This window comes from Heteronotia binoei, chromosome 18, assembly GCF_032191835.1.
Source record: "Heteronotia binoei isolate CCM8104 ecotype False Entrance Well chromosome 18, APGP_CSIRO_Hbin_v1, whole genome shotgun sequence".
Taxonomy (NCBI): Eukaryota; Metazoa; Chordata; class Lepidosauria; order Squamata; family Gekkonidae; genus Heteronotia; species Heteronotia binoei.
Window position 1 is genome coordinate 19,997,927 of NC_083240.1, and position 18,437 is coordinate 20,016,363.

Below are 18,437 nucleotides of genomic sequence, written 5' to 3' on the forward strand. Positions count from 1 at the left end.
GACCAACAAAGTTTTATTCAGAATGTAAGCTTTCGTATGCATGCGTACTTCATCAGACAAGGGGATGGGGTACTTTGTAATCCAAGTTGGCTGAGCTCAGAATTCACTGGTTTGACATGTTTTGAGACTGTCCTTCCATCCAAAGTTCCTCAAAGAGAAAGAGTCATTCCTCTTCGCCATTCCTTCTCCTCCTTTGTCTGCTAGGACATGCGGGGCCAAAGAGAAGTAATGAGACCGTGGCTCAGTGGCAGAGTATCTGCTTTGCATGCTGGAAGTCCCGGGTTCAATCCCAGGCATCTACAGCTGCAAGATTCTCAGGTGACCTAAAAGACCCCTGCCTGAGACCATGGAGAACTGCTACCCTTCAGCTAGACAACACTGACCTTGATGGATCAACTCAGTATGGCAGCTGCATGCGTTCATAAGGAAAAATGACTGTCTTCACCAGGGATTTTTTTTATGTAGAAAAAGCCCAGCAGGGACTTATTTGCATATTAGGACACACACCCTGCCATCACCATTGTTTCCCACAGGGCTTTTTTGTTAAAAAAAAAAAAAAGCCCAGCAGAAACTCATTTACATATTAGGCCACACCTCCCGATGCCAAGCCAGCTGGAACTTCGTTCCTGTACAATCCTGCTAAAAAAAAAAAGCCTTGGTCTTCATACTGTCAGCATCCACAGCACGTAAGTGGGGTCAGGGATGGGGGAAGGCATAGGTTGCCAACTCTGGGCTGGGAAATTCCTGGAGGTTTGAAGGTGGAACCTGGGAAGGGACAGAGTTTCGGGGAGGGGGGGAATTCAGTGGGGTATAATGACATAAGGTCCTTTCTCCAAAGTGACTGTTTCCTCCAGGGGAACTGATCCATATCATCTAGCAATCAGCTGTAAGTCCAGGAGATCTCCAGCCCCACCTGGAGACTGGCAACTTTAGGAAGGATTGGGAAGATCTTCTGTGGCTTGAATGCACAAACTGAGTTCAAGAGGGGATTGGATAAACATCTGGAGCAGAGGTCCATCAGTGGCTATCAGCCACAGGGTAGATTGAACTCTGTGTCTGGGGCATTGATGCTTTGTATTCTTGGTGCTTGCGGGGGACAGTAGTGGGAGGGCTTCTATGGGCCTGGCCTCACTGGTGGACCTCCTGATGGCGCCTGGTTTTTTGGCCACTGTGTGACAGAGTGTTGGAGTGGATGGGCCAATGGCTGATCCAACATGGCTTCTCTTATGTTCTTATGAGTTCAGCTCTTTCTGTCTTCTTCTGTTGTTATATTATTCCCTGATACTTCTTCCTAGGAGGAGCTGGGTCCCTACCTGGCAGGATCCTTATAGCTCTGACTGATTTCCTCAGGTCTATCCGAGCTAACAAAACAACCTGAAGGAGAGTCAGGAAATAAAGACTGGGTTGCAGTCTATCATTAGCCAGGGAGCTTGGCAGCGGCTGTCTTAGTGAATCAAGCTGACAAAGGTGACCTTGGTTTCATTATGTGAGATTGTCAGTGTCCGTCTCCCCGAGCCTTTGATTGATTCTTAAGAGTGTGTCTCAGCAAAAGAACCTGTGGCTCTTCCAAAAAAGCATCTCCGTTTGTTGACATTTTCCGGGCTTTCATGTCTCCCCCCCCCCCCCCGCCCTTTACTTATGACATACAATTCTCTGTCATTCAGACTGCGGGTATTTCATGCATGTTTTTTTAAAAATTGGCACTCAGCCACTCCAAATTTCTGCTCTTTTTTGCAAAATTTACCTGGCAGCTGCATAACATAGATCGAAGTCCTAAGAACATTTTCCAGGGAGCTGGCTCCATTCACTAAAATGGGGCTCCCCAGTAGACCTGCTGAGGATTGCTTCCATAGTCTATGAAAGCAATGATGAAGGCACCAAAGTCTCTCCCTTCCGAGACTGTTGGAGTTCTTCTTCAAAAGCTGCTCTGGCTTCTGAAACTGGAGCTGTGAATCGCCTGCATATTTTAAGGCAGGTCATAATGGCTAGAAATTTATCTATTTCTTCTTCCAACACTTTTTTTTTTTTTTGCTTGTCTTACTTTGCTTTTATTAGACAGGATTTTTGAAAATTGTCAACCTCTTTCATTTGTCCTTATTGCAAACAATCTTGGGAGCCATGGTGATCAATAGACATCTGTAAATATAGAGAAGGGCTGAATGAACGAACGAGTGAATGAATGAATGAATGAATGAATGAATGAATGAATGAATTGATGAATGAATGAATGAATGAAAAAGGTACCGCAAGATGTATATATGTCATGATTCCATGTACTGCTGAGGGGCAAAAAATAAAAAACCATACAACTGGGTGGGGAATTCATTGGTTGGTAATTTTAAGTTTCACAATGTAACACCCCCCCAAAAAAAACCCTCCCACACATTCCCACTTCAATTCTCAGTTAGCATCTCTTGCAGTTGCACAGAGGGTCTTTGCCCTGCCTATTCCTGGGACAACTAACCAATCATCACTTGGAGGGGTGGCCACACAAGCAGGTGCTTTTTGGCCAGCACTTCCATTCATCATCATGAATGAGGGGGCTAAGGTAGTGTGGCCAAGTGTATTGAGACAATTGGGATGGCAGCGTAGACTACAGACTTGTGCCTTGAGCCATGGAGGGCACTGAATTTTGGCCTGCCTCATTCAGGGACTGCCAACAAGTTGCCACTTTTCATTGAGGTTCCCTTACAGCATTGCTGTTGCCAGGGAGTGATCGCAACCTGCATAGAGAATGAAGGAGAAGAACTAGAATGAACAGCCGGGCTACAAAGAATGTGGCTCAAGTCCCAGAATCCCTCTCTTCCTCTCTCTGTCTTTGCTGTATTTGGAGCTGTGAAAATACAAATCGAAGCACTCATGGATGGGGGGGGGGTGGACATTTTTGGGATTTTCCTGGGGGAAAAATGCTTACTTTCTGGAATATAAGTATGTTGCAATGATATTTGCTGATTCCTTTGCATCCCCCTTGGTTGTAATTGCCCTTGCTTCCCCTCAGAGTGGCTATCACTTGGCCGCACCTGATTGGCTATGTATTGTTACAATGTTATCAGGAAGCGAACCCTGGTTATAGCCAACACCAGGTTGGGAAATTCGTGGAGATTTGGGGATGGAGGCTGGGGAGGGCAGGATCTGAGAGACCTCAGCAGGGTACACTGCCATAGAGTTCACTCTCCAAAGCAGCCATGATCTCTTTAGTCTGGAGGTCACTTGTAATTCCAGGGGAACTCCAGGCCCCACCTGGGAATTGTTGATAGGGCTGCCAATCCCCAGGTGGGGCAGGGGATCCCCAGGTTCGGAGGCTCTCCCCCCCCACTTTGGGGTCATCAGAAAGCGGAGGGGGGAGGGGAATGCCTGCTGGTCACTCCATTATTCCCAATAGAGGCCGATTCCCATAAGGTACAACAGAGAACTGTTCTGCAGATATCTGAGCCCCCTGTTTTTTGAGGTAGATGCACCAAATTTTCTGCATAGCATCTGGTGCCTCTCCTAAAAACACCCTCCAATTTTCAAAAAGATTGGACTGGGGGGTCCAATTCTGTGAGCCCCAAAAGAAGGTGCCCCTATACTTCATTATTTCCAGTGCATCTAAATGGTGTGCAGTCCCCTTAAATGTGATTGGCCAGAACTCCCTTTGGAGTTAAATTATGTTTGTCACAACCTTGCTCTTGGCTCCATCCCCAAAGTCTCCTGGCCCCACCCCCAAAGTGTCCTGGCTCCACACCCAAAGTTTCCAGATATTTCTTGAACTGGACATGGCAACTGTAATTGTCGACCCTGATGGAATCGGACCACCCATGAGGCTAAACCAAGAAGGAAGAAGAAGCAGTAGTCAGAAGGAAAATGTCACCGAAGCTCCAGAGAACAAGAGTAACAGCAGTCTCGAACGGAGTGAAAAAACAGAAACAGGACTTTTTGTTTTTTAGCAGCAACTCCTTTGCATATAAGACCATACACCCCTGATGTAGCCAGTCCTCCTGGAGCTTACAGTAGGTCTTGTAAGAAGAGCCCTGTAAGCTCTTGGAGGATTGGCTACATCGGAGGGGTGCAGCCTAATATGAAAAGGAGTTCCTTCTACAAAAAAAGCCCTGACGGCAAATTTTCTCACAGTACTCTTTTCTGGGGAGAACATAAGAGAAGCCATGTTGGATCAGGCCAATGGCCCATCCAGTCCAACACTCTTGTCACACAGTGGCAAAAAAAAAAAAAAAAGGTGCCAGGAAGGAAAAAGCCTACACCAAAATTGCTGCTTTTTGAACCTGCTGGAAGATTCAAAGCAGCTCAAATATTCCTCCGGACCAACGCTTCCCACAGTTGTCTGCATTAAGCAGAACAAGTTAGATCACCGACAAACCAAATGGGAGTTAATCAATGTGAATGACTGTTGCTGACGCTGCCCCGCAGCTGCAAGACAAAGGAAGACGCAAGTGGCACAATAGCTGCTGTCATGACGCTTCTATGCTTGAGCAGCGAACGTGGAAGGTGTTTCCTTTCTAGCCTCAGAAGTCTCCAGAGCTGTCATAACAGCCAGCAGCTGCCGGCAGCTACATCTTCAGCTGCCTCTCTGTAGCCTTGTGCAGGGCCTTCTTTTTTTTGTAACAGGAACTCCTTTGCATATTAGGCCACACAAACCCTGATGTAACCAATCCTCCAGGAGTAGGCTTCCCAAATCCCCCGCTTTGCCTGGTGACCCCCGATTTGAAGCCTTCTTCTCCCGCTAGCCAAAACTCTGGAAAGCGGGGGGGAATGGCGGCCCTTCCCACCCAGCCCCGATCTCAGCAACTTTTCCTTGCCCTGCCCTTCCCACCCAGCCCCGATCGCAGCAGCCTTTCTTCAGTTTTCCCAGGCTGCTTCCGGTCCCAATCAGCTGGCTGGCGGGAGAGGGGGGGAGAGAGGGAGCCCCGCCTGCAAAGGACCATGTGCCTTTGCACCTCCAGAGGCTTGACTTGAAAGGCTTCCATTTAGGATGGTGTGTCTGTGTGTGTTTCTGTGAAGAAGCTGGCAGCAAATGGTGAGTTGAGAGGCTGATCCGCTGCTTCAGACTGGCCAGAAAGAGGGGGGGGGGAGGAGAGAGGGAAACGTCTTCATTATTTCCTATGTGATCGATTCTCATAGGGTATAATGGGGAATTGTTCTGGAGGTTTCGGGAGCTCTGGGGGAGCTGTTTTTTGAGGTAGAGGCACCAAATTTTCAATATAGCATCTAGTGCCTCTTCCCAAAGTACCCCCCAAGTTTCAAAACGATTGGACCAGGGGGTCCAATTCTATGAGCCCCAAAAGAAGGTGCCCCTATCCTTCATTATTTCCTATGGAAGGAAGACATTTAAAAAGGTGTGCTGTCCCTTTAAATGTGATGGCCAGAACTCTCTTGGAGTTCAATTATGCTTGTCACACCCTTGTTCCTGGCTCCGCCCCCAGTGTCTCCTGGCTCCACCCCCAAAGTCTCCTGGCTCCACCCCCAAAGTCCCCAGATATTTCTTGAATTGGACTTGGCAACCCTATCCAGGAGCTTCCTGTAGGAAGAGCCCTGTAAGCTCTTGGAGAATTGGCTCCATCAGGGAGGTGCAGCCTAACATGCAAAGGAGTTCCTTTTCCTCTGTGAGGGGCACCATCTTTTGGAAACACTTAGATGCCTGCCACCAAGTCAGACCTTGAACCAATTAACCTGGTGCAGTTAGGTAAGGCTGATGGAAGCTACCAATCTCTTGTGCAGAGATTCTTCCCAGCCCTGCAACCTCAGATCCATTTAGCTCGAGAAGGGCCTTTAAATTCCAGGAAATGCTGTATTCGGAATGGTGCTCATGATGCTCCTCCCCAAATATTTTAGAGGCGCAAAGCATACCACCCCCAGCATTGTACAATGTAGGACTAGATTAACAGTTTCTAGGCACACACATCAGATTTAGAGTTCCCAGCCTCCCGCTGGGGGCGAGGGTTCCCTCAATTTTGGGGCCTCCAACCCACTGGCACACAACCGGCCAGTGGGGAGAACCCCACCCTAAAGAGCTATATTGGCGCCTGCTGATGGTGTCACCTGGAAGTGACATCATCACACTAGGCATATCACATGGGGACACTCTAGCATTTGGCCAAAAACCTCTATTGCGCATGGGGATATGCCGGGTGACGTCATTGCACTTGAAAACCCTAATCAGGTTGTGTGTGTTCTTGGGTTCAACTCTGGGAAAGTAAATCAAAAGAAAAGAAGTTGGCATGTCTGAGAGTTCTGGGTGCCCTGATAGATCCCTGGTGCTTCTGAGTTTCATGTATACGTCAAACTCAAGACCCATCACTGGATAACCCTCAGGCACACAGTGACATCATGGGGTATGGGAAATCCGTCCTGCTCCCAGTAAGCCCACCCCCAACTGCCAGGAAGGACCTGGCAACCTTAGTCAGGGCCATGGTGGATTTGCAAACCATCCTTCGTGTGTCATGTCTTATTCTTTCTTGGATTTTAACTTTCTTTTGCCATTACGTGCTTGACTGGTTTATTCCTTCTGAGCATTTACAATTAAAGCCAGATGCTGAACCTTTGAAAAACACCACTGGTGTTCTGAAGTGCCTGCCCAGCAAAGAACAAGAAAAGACTTCCATCTGGGAAACATAGCCAAAGAAAAGTCAACTGGGTAGCACAAAGTACCTTTTTTGGGTGGGCTCCAGCATTTATTAAGGCCAATGACTCAAAATTCAATATTGTGATATAAAAACAGTCTCCACTGTTCTGTATTGAAATAAGGGGCATTATTATAGGTCTTCCTTAACAGCAAAAACATAAAGGATGAATTCTGTTGCTAAATTAGGTGTTGTTTTTTCCTACCTTGTTGGGTGGTCCTTTAGAGTAGACCCAAGTTTCTTGGATGCGCGATGCTTCATATCCTCTTTCATTTACTTTGGTTGGGGTCAGACTGGCCCCGTTGCCTTTTTTAGTTTTTCACACCATACACAATTACTTTGTGCAGTCCAGCCCCACAAGACATAAAGATGGAAAAGCAGCTCGGAAGGGTGTTCAAAAGGATTAGTCAGATTCATGGAAGATCAGCAGCTAACAATTGTGCCGATGATAGGGTAGCCAGCTCTGAAGTGGAAAACGCCTGGCGATTTTGGGGATGGAGCTTGGGGAAGGTGGGGTTTGGGAGAGGAGGGACCTCAGTATGGTATACCATAGAGGCCAACCTCCTAAGGAGCCATTTTTTTCCCATGGGAACTTTCTTGGTTGTCTGGAGATCAGTTGCAACAGCAGGAGGTCTCCAGGTGCCACCTGGAGATTACCAACCCTAGCTGATAAACTATTGAACATCCATGAGTATGTAACGATTTATTTATTTATGCATTCGATTCATAGGGATGGCTCTGAGCATGTAACACAACATGGTCGTTATTCTTCCCCATCCTGGGACATTAAATTTAAAAAGTCTTCAGGGGGTGATACCAGACGGGCATTTAAAGCCACCCGGGGGGGGGGGCGAGAGGCAGGCGGACCAAAAAAGCATGTCCACACGCACACATCTGCCTGCCATCCCTGTCCCACCCCAGTCCCGTCCCAGGCTTGCCGGAAGCCGGCTCAAAAAGGCACCACTTTCAAAGTGGTACCTTTTCGCTGGGGCACCTCTGAGGCACCTCCCCAGATGTTTGGAAAGCCAAGAGGCGCCCAGAGAGCTGCGGATGGGACACGAGAGTATTTCAGATGCTCCCTGGGTGCCAACGGCCGGCCCCTTTTCCGCGTGCTGTCCAGAAGCTCTGGGGTGCTCCATTTCTGGCCAGCTCTCTTTGGAATGGCTTGAAGCTGACCCAAACTGGCTGTCTGGTATCACTTAGGGAGAAGCGATTCTAGGGCATTCACAAAGACTGCCTCCTCTACACAGCATTGTATTTCTGGTTTAGCACATAGATGGTGCATTTTAAATGGCATTTCCAATGGATTTTAAAGGAACATAAGGTGCAAGACAAACGGACCACAAGCAAGTCAGAGTTTAGTGGCTCACCAGCATTTCCTATGGAGCTTGGAAACGAAAAGCCAGAGTAGATACCAGAACCCTGGTATGATATGCTCTTGGTAGGTTCCTGATGGGATATCCCACTCCACTTCGGGTCTAGCCCAGGGATGGCCAAACTTGCTTAACATGAGAGCCACATAGAATAAATGTCAGATGTTTGAGAGCTGCAAGACATGAATGTCGGATGTTTAAGAGACACGAGGAAGGAAGGAAAATAGATGGGGGGAGAGGGGAAGGAAGAAAAAGGTGGAAAGAAAGCAACTTTAAATACATTCTCCAAGCTGCTGGTTGGCTTGGCTCAGAGAAGTGATTTAAAGAGACAAATGCCTTTTTCAAGCTGGCCAACGGGGTGGGGGGACTTCAAGAGCCACTCGATATGTGTGAGAGAGCCACTTGTGGTTCCCAAGATGCAGCTTGGCCACCCTTAGTCTTGCGGCTTGCAGTGGGCAAGGTTGGTTCTCTCACAGCATACCCAGGATTTGTTTTGTTCCCAACCTACATCTCCATCTTTTTATTTTTTATTTCCTCTGCAGGTTTGGCCGTCCATCAGATTATCACCATCACAGTCTCTCTCATCATGGTCATAGCTGCTCTGATAACGACGCTCGTCTTAAAAAATTGGTAAGGATCAGAGTGTGGTTGCCAGGATGGGTGGGTGGGGGATTATGCCACAGTTAATAAGGATGCTGGGTTACTTTTCAGATGCAGAAGAGAGAGAAGAAATGCTATGAGCAGCAAATCCCACAGGAGACTCTCATTAATTAATTCAGTACCAGAGTTTACAGGATTTTTCCTTGTTCCATTCCTTTAATTGCTTTATCCTTTTCCTCTGCCATGAGTTCCAGTCTTCTCAGAATTTCTGGTATAACTTGGAGGGTTTCTAAAACTAATTTTGGAAGTGGAGTATGGGCAGCTAGACACACTACTCCCCTCTTGCCTTGCATCTTTCCTTACTCTTATGTTACTGATGCATCTGATTGCCCACCAAGGTCGGATAACGAGTCGGACACGATGCATTGGATTTAAATTGGGCCACTTTATTAACTTACAACATGAACAGCAAGGGAACCCCACCAGCGGCCTGGCCAGGGCTAGGGGTCACCGCGACCGCTCCCCTGCCATTAACGGGCGAGGACCCAGCCCCCCTTCCGGAGCTGAGCTGCTCAGCTCCCTCCAGGCAGGCCCAGCAGGGAGGCCCGCACCAGAGGGCCCAAACCCAGACGCACGTCTCGACGGAAAGGCACCCTCTAGCCGAGCCTCCTGGACAGTCTGCATTCTCCAACCCGGGTCTCCGAACCCCAAGGCCGATCATGCCAGACCCCAAAATTTCCCCCAAAGTGGGGGATGCTTCACAGTCCTCCCCTAGCCGCATAGTGTCCTAAACCCCTAAAACCTGCCAACTAAAGTGACCACCTATTTAAAGGCACCTTCCCAGAGCCAATTCCACAATCCACTGCACTGCTATGCAGGGTAGGCGAAAAACACACCCCAGCACCGGCCAATCAGCTGGGGCGTAAAAAATTCCTACCCGGCTCCCCGAATGAGGCAACCAGCAATGCCCACATAGCATACAGGGCGGGTGGGAGGGCCGATCGTCGAGGGACTGGAGAGGGGGACGGGGAGCTAGCCGTTGGCACGGCTAAACCCCGCCCCCTGTAAAGCGCGCTCAAACAGCGCGCGGACCAACTCTCCCGCCCTGGAGGGCAAACAAATCAAAGCAGCCTAGCAGCTACGCTGCAGGCTGCAAGATTACGATTGCCCACCAAGGTCGGAATAACGAGTCGGACACGATGCATTGGATTTAAATTGGGCCACTTTATTAACTTACAACATGAACAGCAAGGGAACCCCACCAGCGGCCTGGCCAGGGCTAGGGGTCACCGCGACCACTCCCCTGCCATTAACGGGCGAGGACCCAGCCCCCCTTCCGGAGCTGAGCTGCTCAGCTCCCTCCAGGCAGGCCCAGCAGGGAGGCCCGCACCAGAGGGCCCAAACCCAGACGCACGTCTCGACGGAAAGGCACCCTCTAGCCGAGCCTCCTGGACAGTCTGCATTCTCCAACCCGGGTCTCCGAACCCCAAGGCCGATCATGCCAGACCCCAAAATTTCCCCCAAAGTGGGGGATGCTTCACAGTCCTCCCCTAGCCGCATAGTGTCCTAAACCCCTAAAACCTGCCACTAATAAGGCCAAGTCTCTACTTAGGGCTTAGTACCCACCGGGAGGCCCAAAGCCACCCGCAACCCTTGCTGCAAATCTCTCAGAAAAAGCACGTTACCCTTTTCCGAGAGATGCACCCCATCCCCTCTGTAGAGGTCAGGACATCTCGCTGAAATATCCGGATGGGATAAATAGTGGCCCAAACCCTTTTCGAGTAATTTTTTAATTTCTTTATTGGCTTTATACCTAGCTCTTTCTAAGGCTGCAGGGTCCACAGCATGACGCCACACTTGGCGGGGCAGCATGGCTGACCAAACTATCGTGGTCTCCGGCCATCGCTCCCTGATGCGCTGGAAGTCATCCCGGGCTTGCCACACCAAGGCCTTACCCTTCAATAACCCCAGATCATTACCTCCCAGGTGAACCATTAAGACCTGTGGAGGAGGACCCGCTCTATCTTTGAATAACAACGGCAGCAAGCCTGGCCACTGGAGGCCCCGGCGCCCCTGCCATTCGATAACCGCATGCTGGCTGAGTCCCAGCTGAGAGCCGACCGCAGTTCTCCGTGCTTGAAGACCAGCCCAAAAGACGTAGCTATGGCCGCAGATGAGAACTCGGCACCGGCTCCTCTGGCCAGGAACAGCAGCATCTAAAAAGAGAAAAACCGTTAACCACAAACGGAACCAACTCATGCACACAATCCAATGCGCTCATAGCCCATAAAAGGGGCGGATGTATGTCTTATAGGTTGAGGAACGCCAACGCCCCAGCCTCTGAATAGAGGTGGAAGGCAACCCCATAGCAGCCGCTGTCGAGGCCGCCCCAATTCTAAAGGAGTGGGTACCAAACCGCACCCCTGATAACCCTAACTCACCCAGCGCCCTAGACGTAACCGCCCAGAACTGGTGCTTCGTTAACGGCTTACCATCCATGTGTATAAACAAAAATCCGTCCTTGGGCCCGCGCACTGCCAAATAAGCAGCCAACGCATTAACTGGACACAACTCAAGCTCGGAACAACTACCCAGCTCAAGCACAGTACCCCGCTGCATCTGATCCGTCTTCGAGCGACGGACAGTAACAACCGCCTTAGGCCCCAACAACCTCAGGTCCCTGAGCTGCAAAGCCCTACCAGAAACATCGTTCCTAGACTGAGCAACCAGCTCACTCACCCTAAGCGCCCCAAAAAAGGCCAACAAGGACGCGGCATGAAATAAACATGCCTCAAAAGGCGAGGCACACACCACGCCCCATACTCTCTTCAACCCCTGCAGAATCGACGGAGACACCGGATTCCGCGTATCAGCCCTGGGCCCGGCTTCTCTAGCCCACCCCTCCAGCATCTTTCGAAGACGAAAATCTGCTGTATCTTCCCTATAACCGAGTGCCTTACTTGCAAAAGCCAATGCAGAAAGGCGCCCCCTAATAGATCGCACGGCCAACCCCTTACCTCGCAAAGACACACAGTAATGGAGCAATTCCTCCACCGGGAGGGGCCAAACCCTGCGATACCCTACCTCAGCCCGAAAGTCTTCAAACTGCCGCACGGCCCGCTCATAAGACTTCCGAGTGCTGGGTGCAATGGCTAGGCCTATCGCTCTGCAGGCTTCGGCTCTCCAATCTGCCATAGCTCCTGGGGCATTGGCACCGGCTCTCCGTCTGCCTCCGGGGCCAGCTGACGAAACCTCTCCATCTGTTTACGAGATAGAGCATCAGCCACCCCGTTGCTCACCCCGGGAACATGCCTGGCTAAAAACAATATGTTAAGCCGCAAGCAGCGCAGAGTAAAGGCCCTCACCAACCTCATTACCCTCTGCGATTTGGATGAAAGGGAATTAATGACGTGGACTACTGCCATGTTATCACACCAAAAATGGACAGTGTGATTGGCCATATCCTTCCCCCACAGCCAAACCGCAACTAAAATGGGAAAAAACTCGAGAAACGTAAGATCTCGGTTCACCCCTACCTGGGTCCAGGAATCAGGCCAAACATCCGCGCACCAATGTCCGCGAAAGTAAACGCCAAAGCCTAAAGATCCTGCAGCATCAGACATGACCTGTAGTTCAGCCTCAAGCATCAAGTCGTCCCTCCAAAAGGAGACCCCGTTAAACGACTCCAAAAATTCCAGCCAAACCCTCAGATCATCCCTCATGCTGCAGGTAACCCTAGTTCTATGCTGGGGCAAGCGTAACCCTGCCATAGCATCACACAGTCTCCTGAGAAAAGCCCTTCCCGGAGCAACTACTTTGCAAGCAAAGTTGAGGTGCCCCACCAACTGCTGCAATTCCAGCAGAGTGACCTTCCTCCTATGAAGAAATGCCTTAATCCTATCCCTCAACTCCCCCAATTTCTGCAAAGGCACCCTAGACAACTGATCAATTGTGTCAATCTCAATTCCCAGGAAGATCAACCTCTGGGTTGGACCTTCCGTTTTTTCCGGTGCCAAGGGTACCCCAAGTTCAGTAGTGAGCTCAGCAAAACCAGCCAGCAGCTGGCCACACTGCCCAGTCCCTACGGGCCCCACAAACAGGTAGTCGTCCAAATAATGAACAACGTCCTGCAACCCCACTTTCTTTCGCACAGCCCATTCTAAAAATGTGCTAAAACGCTCGGAAGCGGAACATGACACAGAGCAGCCCATTGGCAATGCTCTATCCATGTAAAATTGGCCCTCAAAAGAAAATCCTAAGAGATCAAAGTCACCGGGGTGGACGGGCAAAAGGCGGAACGCAGACTTAATATCGCATTTCGCCAACTCAGCCCCCACCCCGCAATGCCTCACCACGGCAATAGCCTGGTCGAAGCTGGTATACCTCACAGAGCATAAATGCTCTGGGATCCCATCATTCACTGACTGCCCCTTAGGAAAAGACAAATGGTGAATCAAACGAAATTCACCAGGCGTCTTTTTGGGCACCACACCTAACGGCGAGACCCTCAAAGTAGGCACTGGAGGCTGTGAGAAAGGACCAAGAATCCTTCCCTCTGCCAACTCCTTAGCGATCTTGTCTCTAACAACCTGTTCCAAACCTTTAACAGACTTAAGATTTCTAGACATAAACGCAACTCGAGGCCCCTGAAAAGGGATCCTAAATCCAAACTTAAAGCCCTCCAACAGGTACAAAGCGTCCGCCCTCCTAGGATACCTAGCCAGCCATCGCTTAAGCGGTCCCACCCTTATCGGGCTGGGGCCCTTTCTTGGCTGGAAAAGCTCCGCCCCCCCCGCCGGGCTTCTTTTGATTCCTGCGCCCCCGGGCTCTAGGGCAGCTGTCAAAGGCGTGGGGTCCACCACACAAGGGGCAGGCGTGCTTGAACTGGCACGCCTTTCTATTACACACCCCCAGGGATCCAAAGTCCCAGCAGAGCAAGCGGGGTTGAACCGCCTGCCCCGCTGTGCCGCGGGGAGAGCTCGACGACGCGGATGAGGAAGCCCTACTCACTAAGTGACCACTATCTGATCGGTCACCCAGGTTAGGCCTAGCCGGAGACATAACCTGCAGCCAAAGCTGCTGGTGAATCCGATCCCACTGGATGGACGGATATAGGGCAGCCCGCATTCTAAATTCCTGGTCGTACTGTAACCAGGCTGATCCACTAAAGGCAGTATAACCTTTATAAATAATGTCCAAATACTGGAATAATGAAGCCGCCCGCCACGGCTGCGCCCTGGCAATTACCCCAGCATAAATGCAGAACCCAGGCAACCAATTAGCCCAAGTTCTGTCAACCTTTCTCTTCCGCAGCTTCTCCTTTTCCTTTTCATCTAATTCTTCCTTGTCTTTCTTTTCCATTTCTCGATACAGAAGGGAAAATATGTCCACATACTCTCCCTTCAAAATCTTCTCCCTTGTAGCAGGAAGCAAATGGTCCCCGAGTGGCAAAGCAACCTCCCCAAAAGGCAAGTCTGTAAAAGGCACCATCCCATACTGCGATGGTGCGCCCAAAATGGGACTAGACCAACTCATCTGCCCTGTACCCGGATGAACACAAGGTGTGCCCTGCCCCCCTGGCCAAGCCCAGTTCTGCACCAGCCCAGCCCCAAAAGGAGCAGGCACACCTAAGCCTGTCCCTGGGGTGCCAAGCCCGGCTACTGTAGCAGGTCCCCATGTTCCCCATGGCCACACCTGCCCAGACCCAACTTGCGAACCATCACCGGACCTACCTCCAAGTCCAGCCGGCACCACCGGCAAACCGAAGCCCGACGTCCGCGCCTCCTCCACCGCACCTGCATCAGGGGCACTGGAACCAGCATCCTTGCCAAGCACGACTCCACCAGACCTGCCCTCAAGAATGGACAACCTGGTGAGAATGTTAGCCTGTCTTGCCTTTTTGGATTGCCTAACCTCGCTCCCTTTACTCAAGGAAGGAACACCCGCCGCCTGCTCTAAGGCCTGCAGTCTACTTAGAATACTATAATCCACCGTCCCTTCACCCTCCTCATCCGAAGAGGATGACGGAGGAGGTGGCCTCCTAGCAGGAGCTTTAGATGGTCTGGGTGCAGGCTTCTTGCCCTTAGACTTGCCTGAACCTTTACCCCCAGACATTTTGTCCACCTGCTTTATAAAAGAGGGACCTAAAATGGCAGCCCAACAGTCTTACCACCCCTTTCTCAAAGAACCTAAAATGGCCGCACAAACTGCCTGGCAACAGCCCCAGCTATCAGCACCTCAAAATGGCCGCCCAACTGTCTTTCTGCCCCTCTCTCAAGGAACCCACAAAATGGCCGCCCAAACTGCCTGGCAACAGCCCCAGCTACCACGGCCTAATGCTACCCCACTATAACCAAGGGTGGTGCGGGGTTTTCGACGGACTCCACCTCCCGTGAAGGCCAATGCAACCTAAAGCCCCTAACCTGGCCCAAGCTTCCACCCAGATCTAACTCCAAATTTTTTGAGTAGCCAAACTGCACACTGCAGCTTTAATATTCTGGGCCACCAAGCCCCTGCAACATACAACTATTGAACAAAAAATGCAGGAGCAAGGCACCCCGCCGACCAACCAAACTCCCCAGGCCAGGCTAACACGTTAAACTCAGTAACTCAGCCTGCTGGGGTCGGCAGCCCCACAATGAAGCCAGGAGCAAGGAACCCAAGCAACCACCCCAACTCCACCAGGATGGGCCAACCCAAATAGACCCACAACTCCACAGGGCTGGGCTAACCCCAATGCCAAGCTGAGCTAACCCCAGTTCCAACCAGGGCCAACCCCTGCCTAACTACTGAGATCTGCCAGGACCAAGCTATCCTGCGCTACCCAATTCAGGGCCCTTGAACCACCCAGCCCCCCAGAACAACTCAGCCTGCCGAGGTCGATCCGCTCCAGAACTCAGCCGCCGCCGCCGCGCCTCCCGAGGAGCACCAAAAGCCGGCTCGCTCGCTCTCTCCCAGCTCAGCCGCCGCCGCGCCACACAAGGAACTCCCGAAGCCGACTAGCCCCTCTCCAGCGACCCACAAAAGCCGCCAACACGACTGCCGACGGAAACGGCCTCCCGAAAAGGCTCCCGCAACACAGAGCCTCCTTAACGCGTTCCTGATCGTCGAGGGACTGGAGAGGGGGACGGGGAGCTAGCCGTTGGCACGGCTAAACCCCGCCCCCTGTAAAGCGCGCTCAAACAGCGCGCGGACCAACTCTCCCGCCCTGGAGGGCAAACAAATCAAAGCAGCCTAGCAGCTACGCTGCAGGCTGCAAGATTACGAATGCAGTGAAAAAACACTGTAAAAAACTCTCTATGTGGTTGGATGCACAACTGCATTGGGAATCTTTGTGTGTGGCATTGTACAGCTACTCCTGATCAATGGTAAAACACCGCACAAAAGGAATCTTGATACAACCATGTATACCAGGGGTGGCCAAACTTGCTTAACGTAAGAGCTACATAGAATAAACATCAGATGTTTGAGAGCTACAAGGCATGAACATCAGATGTTTGAGAACTGCAAGACAGGAAGGAAGGAAGGAAGGAAGGAAGGAAGGAAGGAAGGAAGGAAGGAAGGAAGGAAGGAAGGAAGGAAGGAAGGAAGGAAGGAAGGAAGGAAGGAAGGAAGGAAGGAAGGAAGGAAGGGAGGGAGGGAGGGAGGGAGGGAGGGAGGGAGGGAGGGAGGGAGGGACTAGAAGGGGAGGGAAATGGAGGTGGAAAAAAAGCAGCTTTAACTTCAGATGCATTCTCCAAGCTGCCAGCTGGTTTGGTTTGAGTAATTTCAAGGCCTTCTCCAAACCAGCTGATGGGGCAGTGGGAGCTTTGAGAGCCCCACAATATGTATGAAAGAGCCACATGCGGCTCCTGAGCCACAGTTTGGCCACCCGAGTTGTATATCATCACATAAAGATGATGTCTTTGCATTGTTTGATCAGTGCACCCAAATGCACAGATATACTTGGAAAACACAGAAGGGGGGGGGGGGAATCATACATACATACAGTGATGTTAGGTCTGCTTTTTTGAGCTGTTTTATCAATGCACCTGAATACTGTGCACATTGTGCAAAAATATGTATACATATAATCACATAAATATCCTTCCCTTGCCTTTGAGCATGCATGTGCAGCACAGAAAGGAGGATTAAAATGAAGAGGATTAGCCCATGCATGGGCTTAGCAATGCATGCGTGTTCTGAGACTCTCGCAAGAAGCAGCCCTTTTTTCTTGCTCTGAATTTCCAACTCTCTGTGTGTCTGTCTGGCTTTGCCATCTCTCTGTTCTTCGTTTGCATCAGCTATGCATATAGTTAAATAGGTTACTTCTCTGCTCCGGGCATCCCTGCCTTTCCTTATTTTCCTAGTCAAATTGACCTACTTTGAGGTCAGTTTTGCTGAAATAATACTCCGGCACCTCCAAGGGGAAACGGGGGAGCGAGGAGAGCCTGGTGGCTTTGCTCATCTCCCAGGCAGCATACAGGTCTTCTGGCCAGCTGGGAGCACATTCGCTAATAGCTTCCAATCCGAGGTGTCTCACCGCAGCGTATGCCCGAGCAGTTCGGAGGCTCCTCTCCAAGTGATTGGGCCCAATCAGATACCAATTCAGCGAGTAAATTGGAATATGGCTCCAAAAGATCCCTGCTCCCCTTTGTCAGAAAGGATTAAAGAGCCAAGCTCATTTGGAAGCCAGCAGGCATCTTCCAAACACCTTCCGCCTCTGCTAAGGCATTTATTTCTCAACCGAGTCCTAATTCAATATCTCCAAGAAAGCTGCACTGGCAGTTTTCAAAATACGAAGGCCTTCGGTGTCGTTCCCTGCAGATGAGCAGAAAGACCTACGTGATACTGGTTGCAGACTGTACCCAGCAAAGGCCCTAATAGCCAAAGTTAGTGGCAGAACTAGTGATAGAACTGCAAAAGGGGTTCTGGCCATCACATTTAAAGGGACCATGCTCCTTTTAAATGCCTTCCTTTCATAGGGAATAATGGAGGATAGGCGTACCTTCTTTGGTGGCCCATAGAATTGGACTCCCTGGTCCAATCTTTTTGAAACTTGTGGGGGTGTTTTGAGGAGAGGCACTGGATGCTATGCAGAACAGCCCCTCTGGAGCCCCAGATACCCACAGATCAATTATATATTATACCCTATAGGAATTGATCTCCATAGGATATAATGGAGTGCCCATCAGCAATTTCCCTCCCCCCTCTTTCTGATTATTCTGAAGTTGGGGGAAGGCCTCCAAATCAGGGGATCCCCTGTCCCCACCTGGGGATTGGCAACCCTAAGGAGATCACCAGGCTCCACCTGGAGGCTGGCAACCCTCTTTGTCACCAACCTTTTCCTTGTCTGTCCCACTGTTTCCTTCGCTGCTCCACAGCAAGGGTTACCAGAGCCCAGTTCCCTAAATCCAGGTGGCTTAATTTCCATATTATGAAAGTTAATCAGGCACATCACTCACCGTTGCAGTCTTGCAGTTGCTTTGTGGAGGAAAGATCAGAGGAAACATCTCCTTTGCTGGTCCGTGGGCTCAGGCTAATGGGCTGATGCTTCTTTTTGGTCAATAGGAAAGCTTACTGGTGAAAAGATGCAGCAAAAATGTCGGTCGCATTTGTGCATACCCTCATTGGCTAGAATCACAGAAGGTGAGAGCTGCCTTGTTTGTCAAGAAATGACTGGGTGGGACACTACCTGCAAATTTTGCTTTCTGTCTCTGGGTCCAAAAGGACTAAAGAGTAGGGATGCCAAACTCCAGGTGGTGGCTGGAGATCTTCCACTATTACCACAGATCTCCAGGCAAAAGAGAGCAGGTCACCTAGAGAAACTGGCCAATTTGGATGGAGGACTTACGGCATTCTACCCCACGGA

At 50.6% G+C, this 18,437-nt stretch overlaps 1 protein-coding gene across 3 annotated transcripts in view; it reads left to right on the forward strand.

Moving 5' to 3' along the window:
- AJAP1 (adherens junctions associated protein 1) overlaps nucleotides 1–18,437 on the forward strand; it is a 189,029-nt gene that overhangs the window by 132,845 nt on the left and 37,747 nt on the right. For all 3 annotated transcript variants that reach the window (XM_060259498.1, XM_060259499.1, XM_060259500.1), the window contains exon 3: nucleotides 8,530–8,617. In XM_060259498.1, coding sequence (XP_060115481.1) covers nucleotides 8,530–8,617 — 88 coding nt within the window. The remainder of the gene's footprint in view (nucleotides 1–8,529; nucleotides 8,618–18,437) is intronic.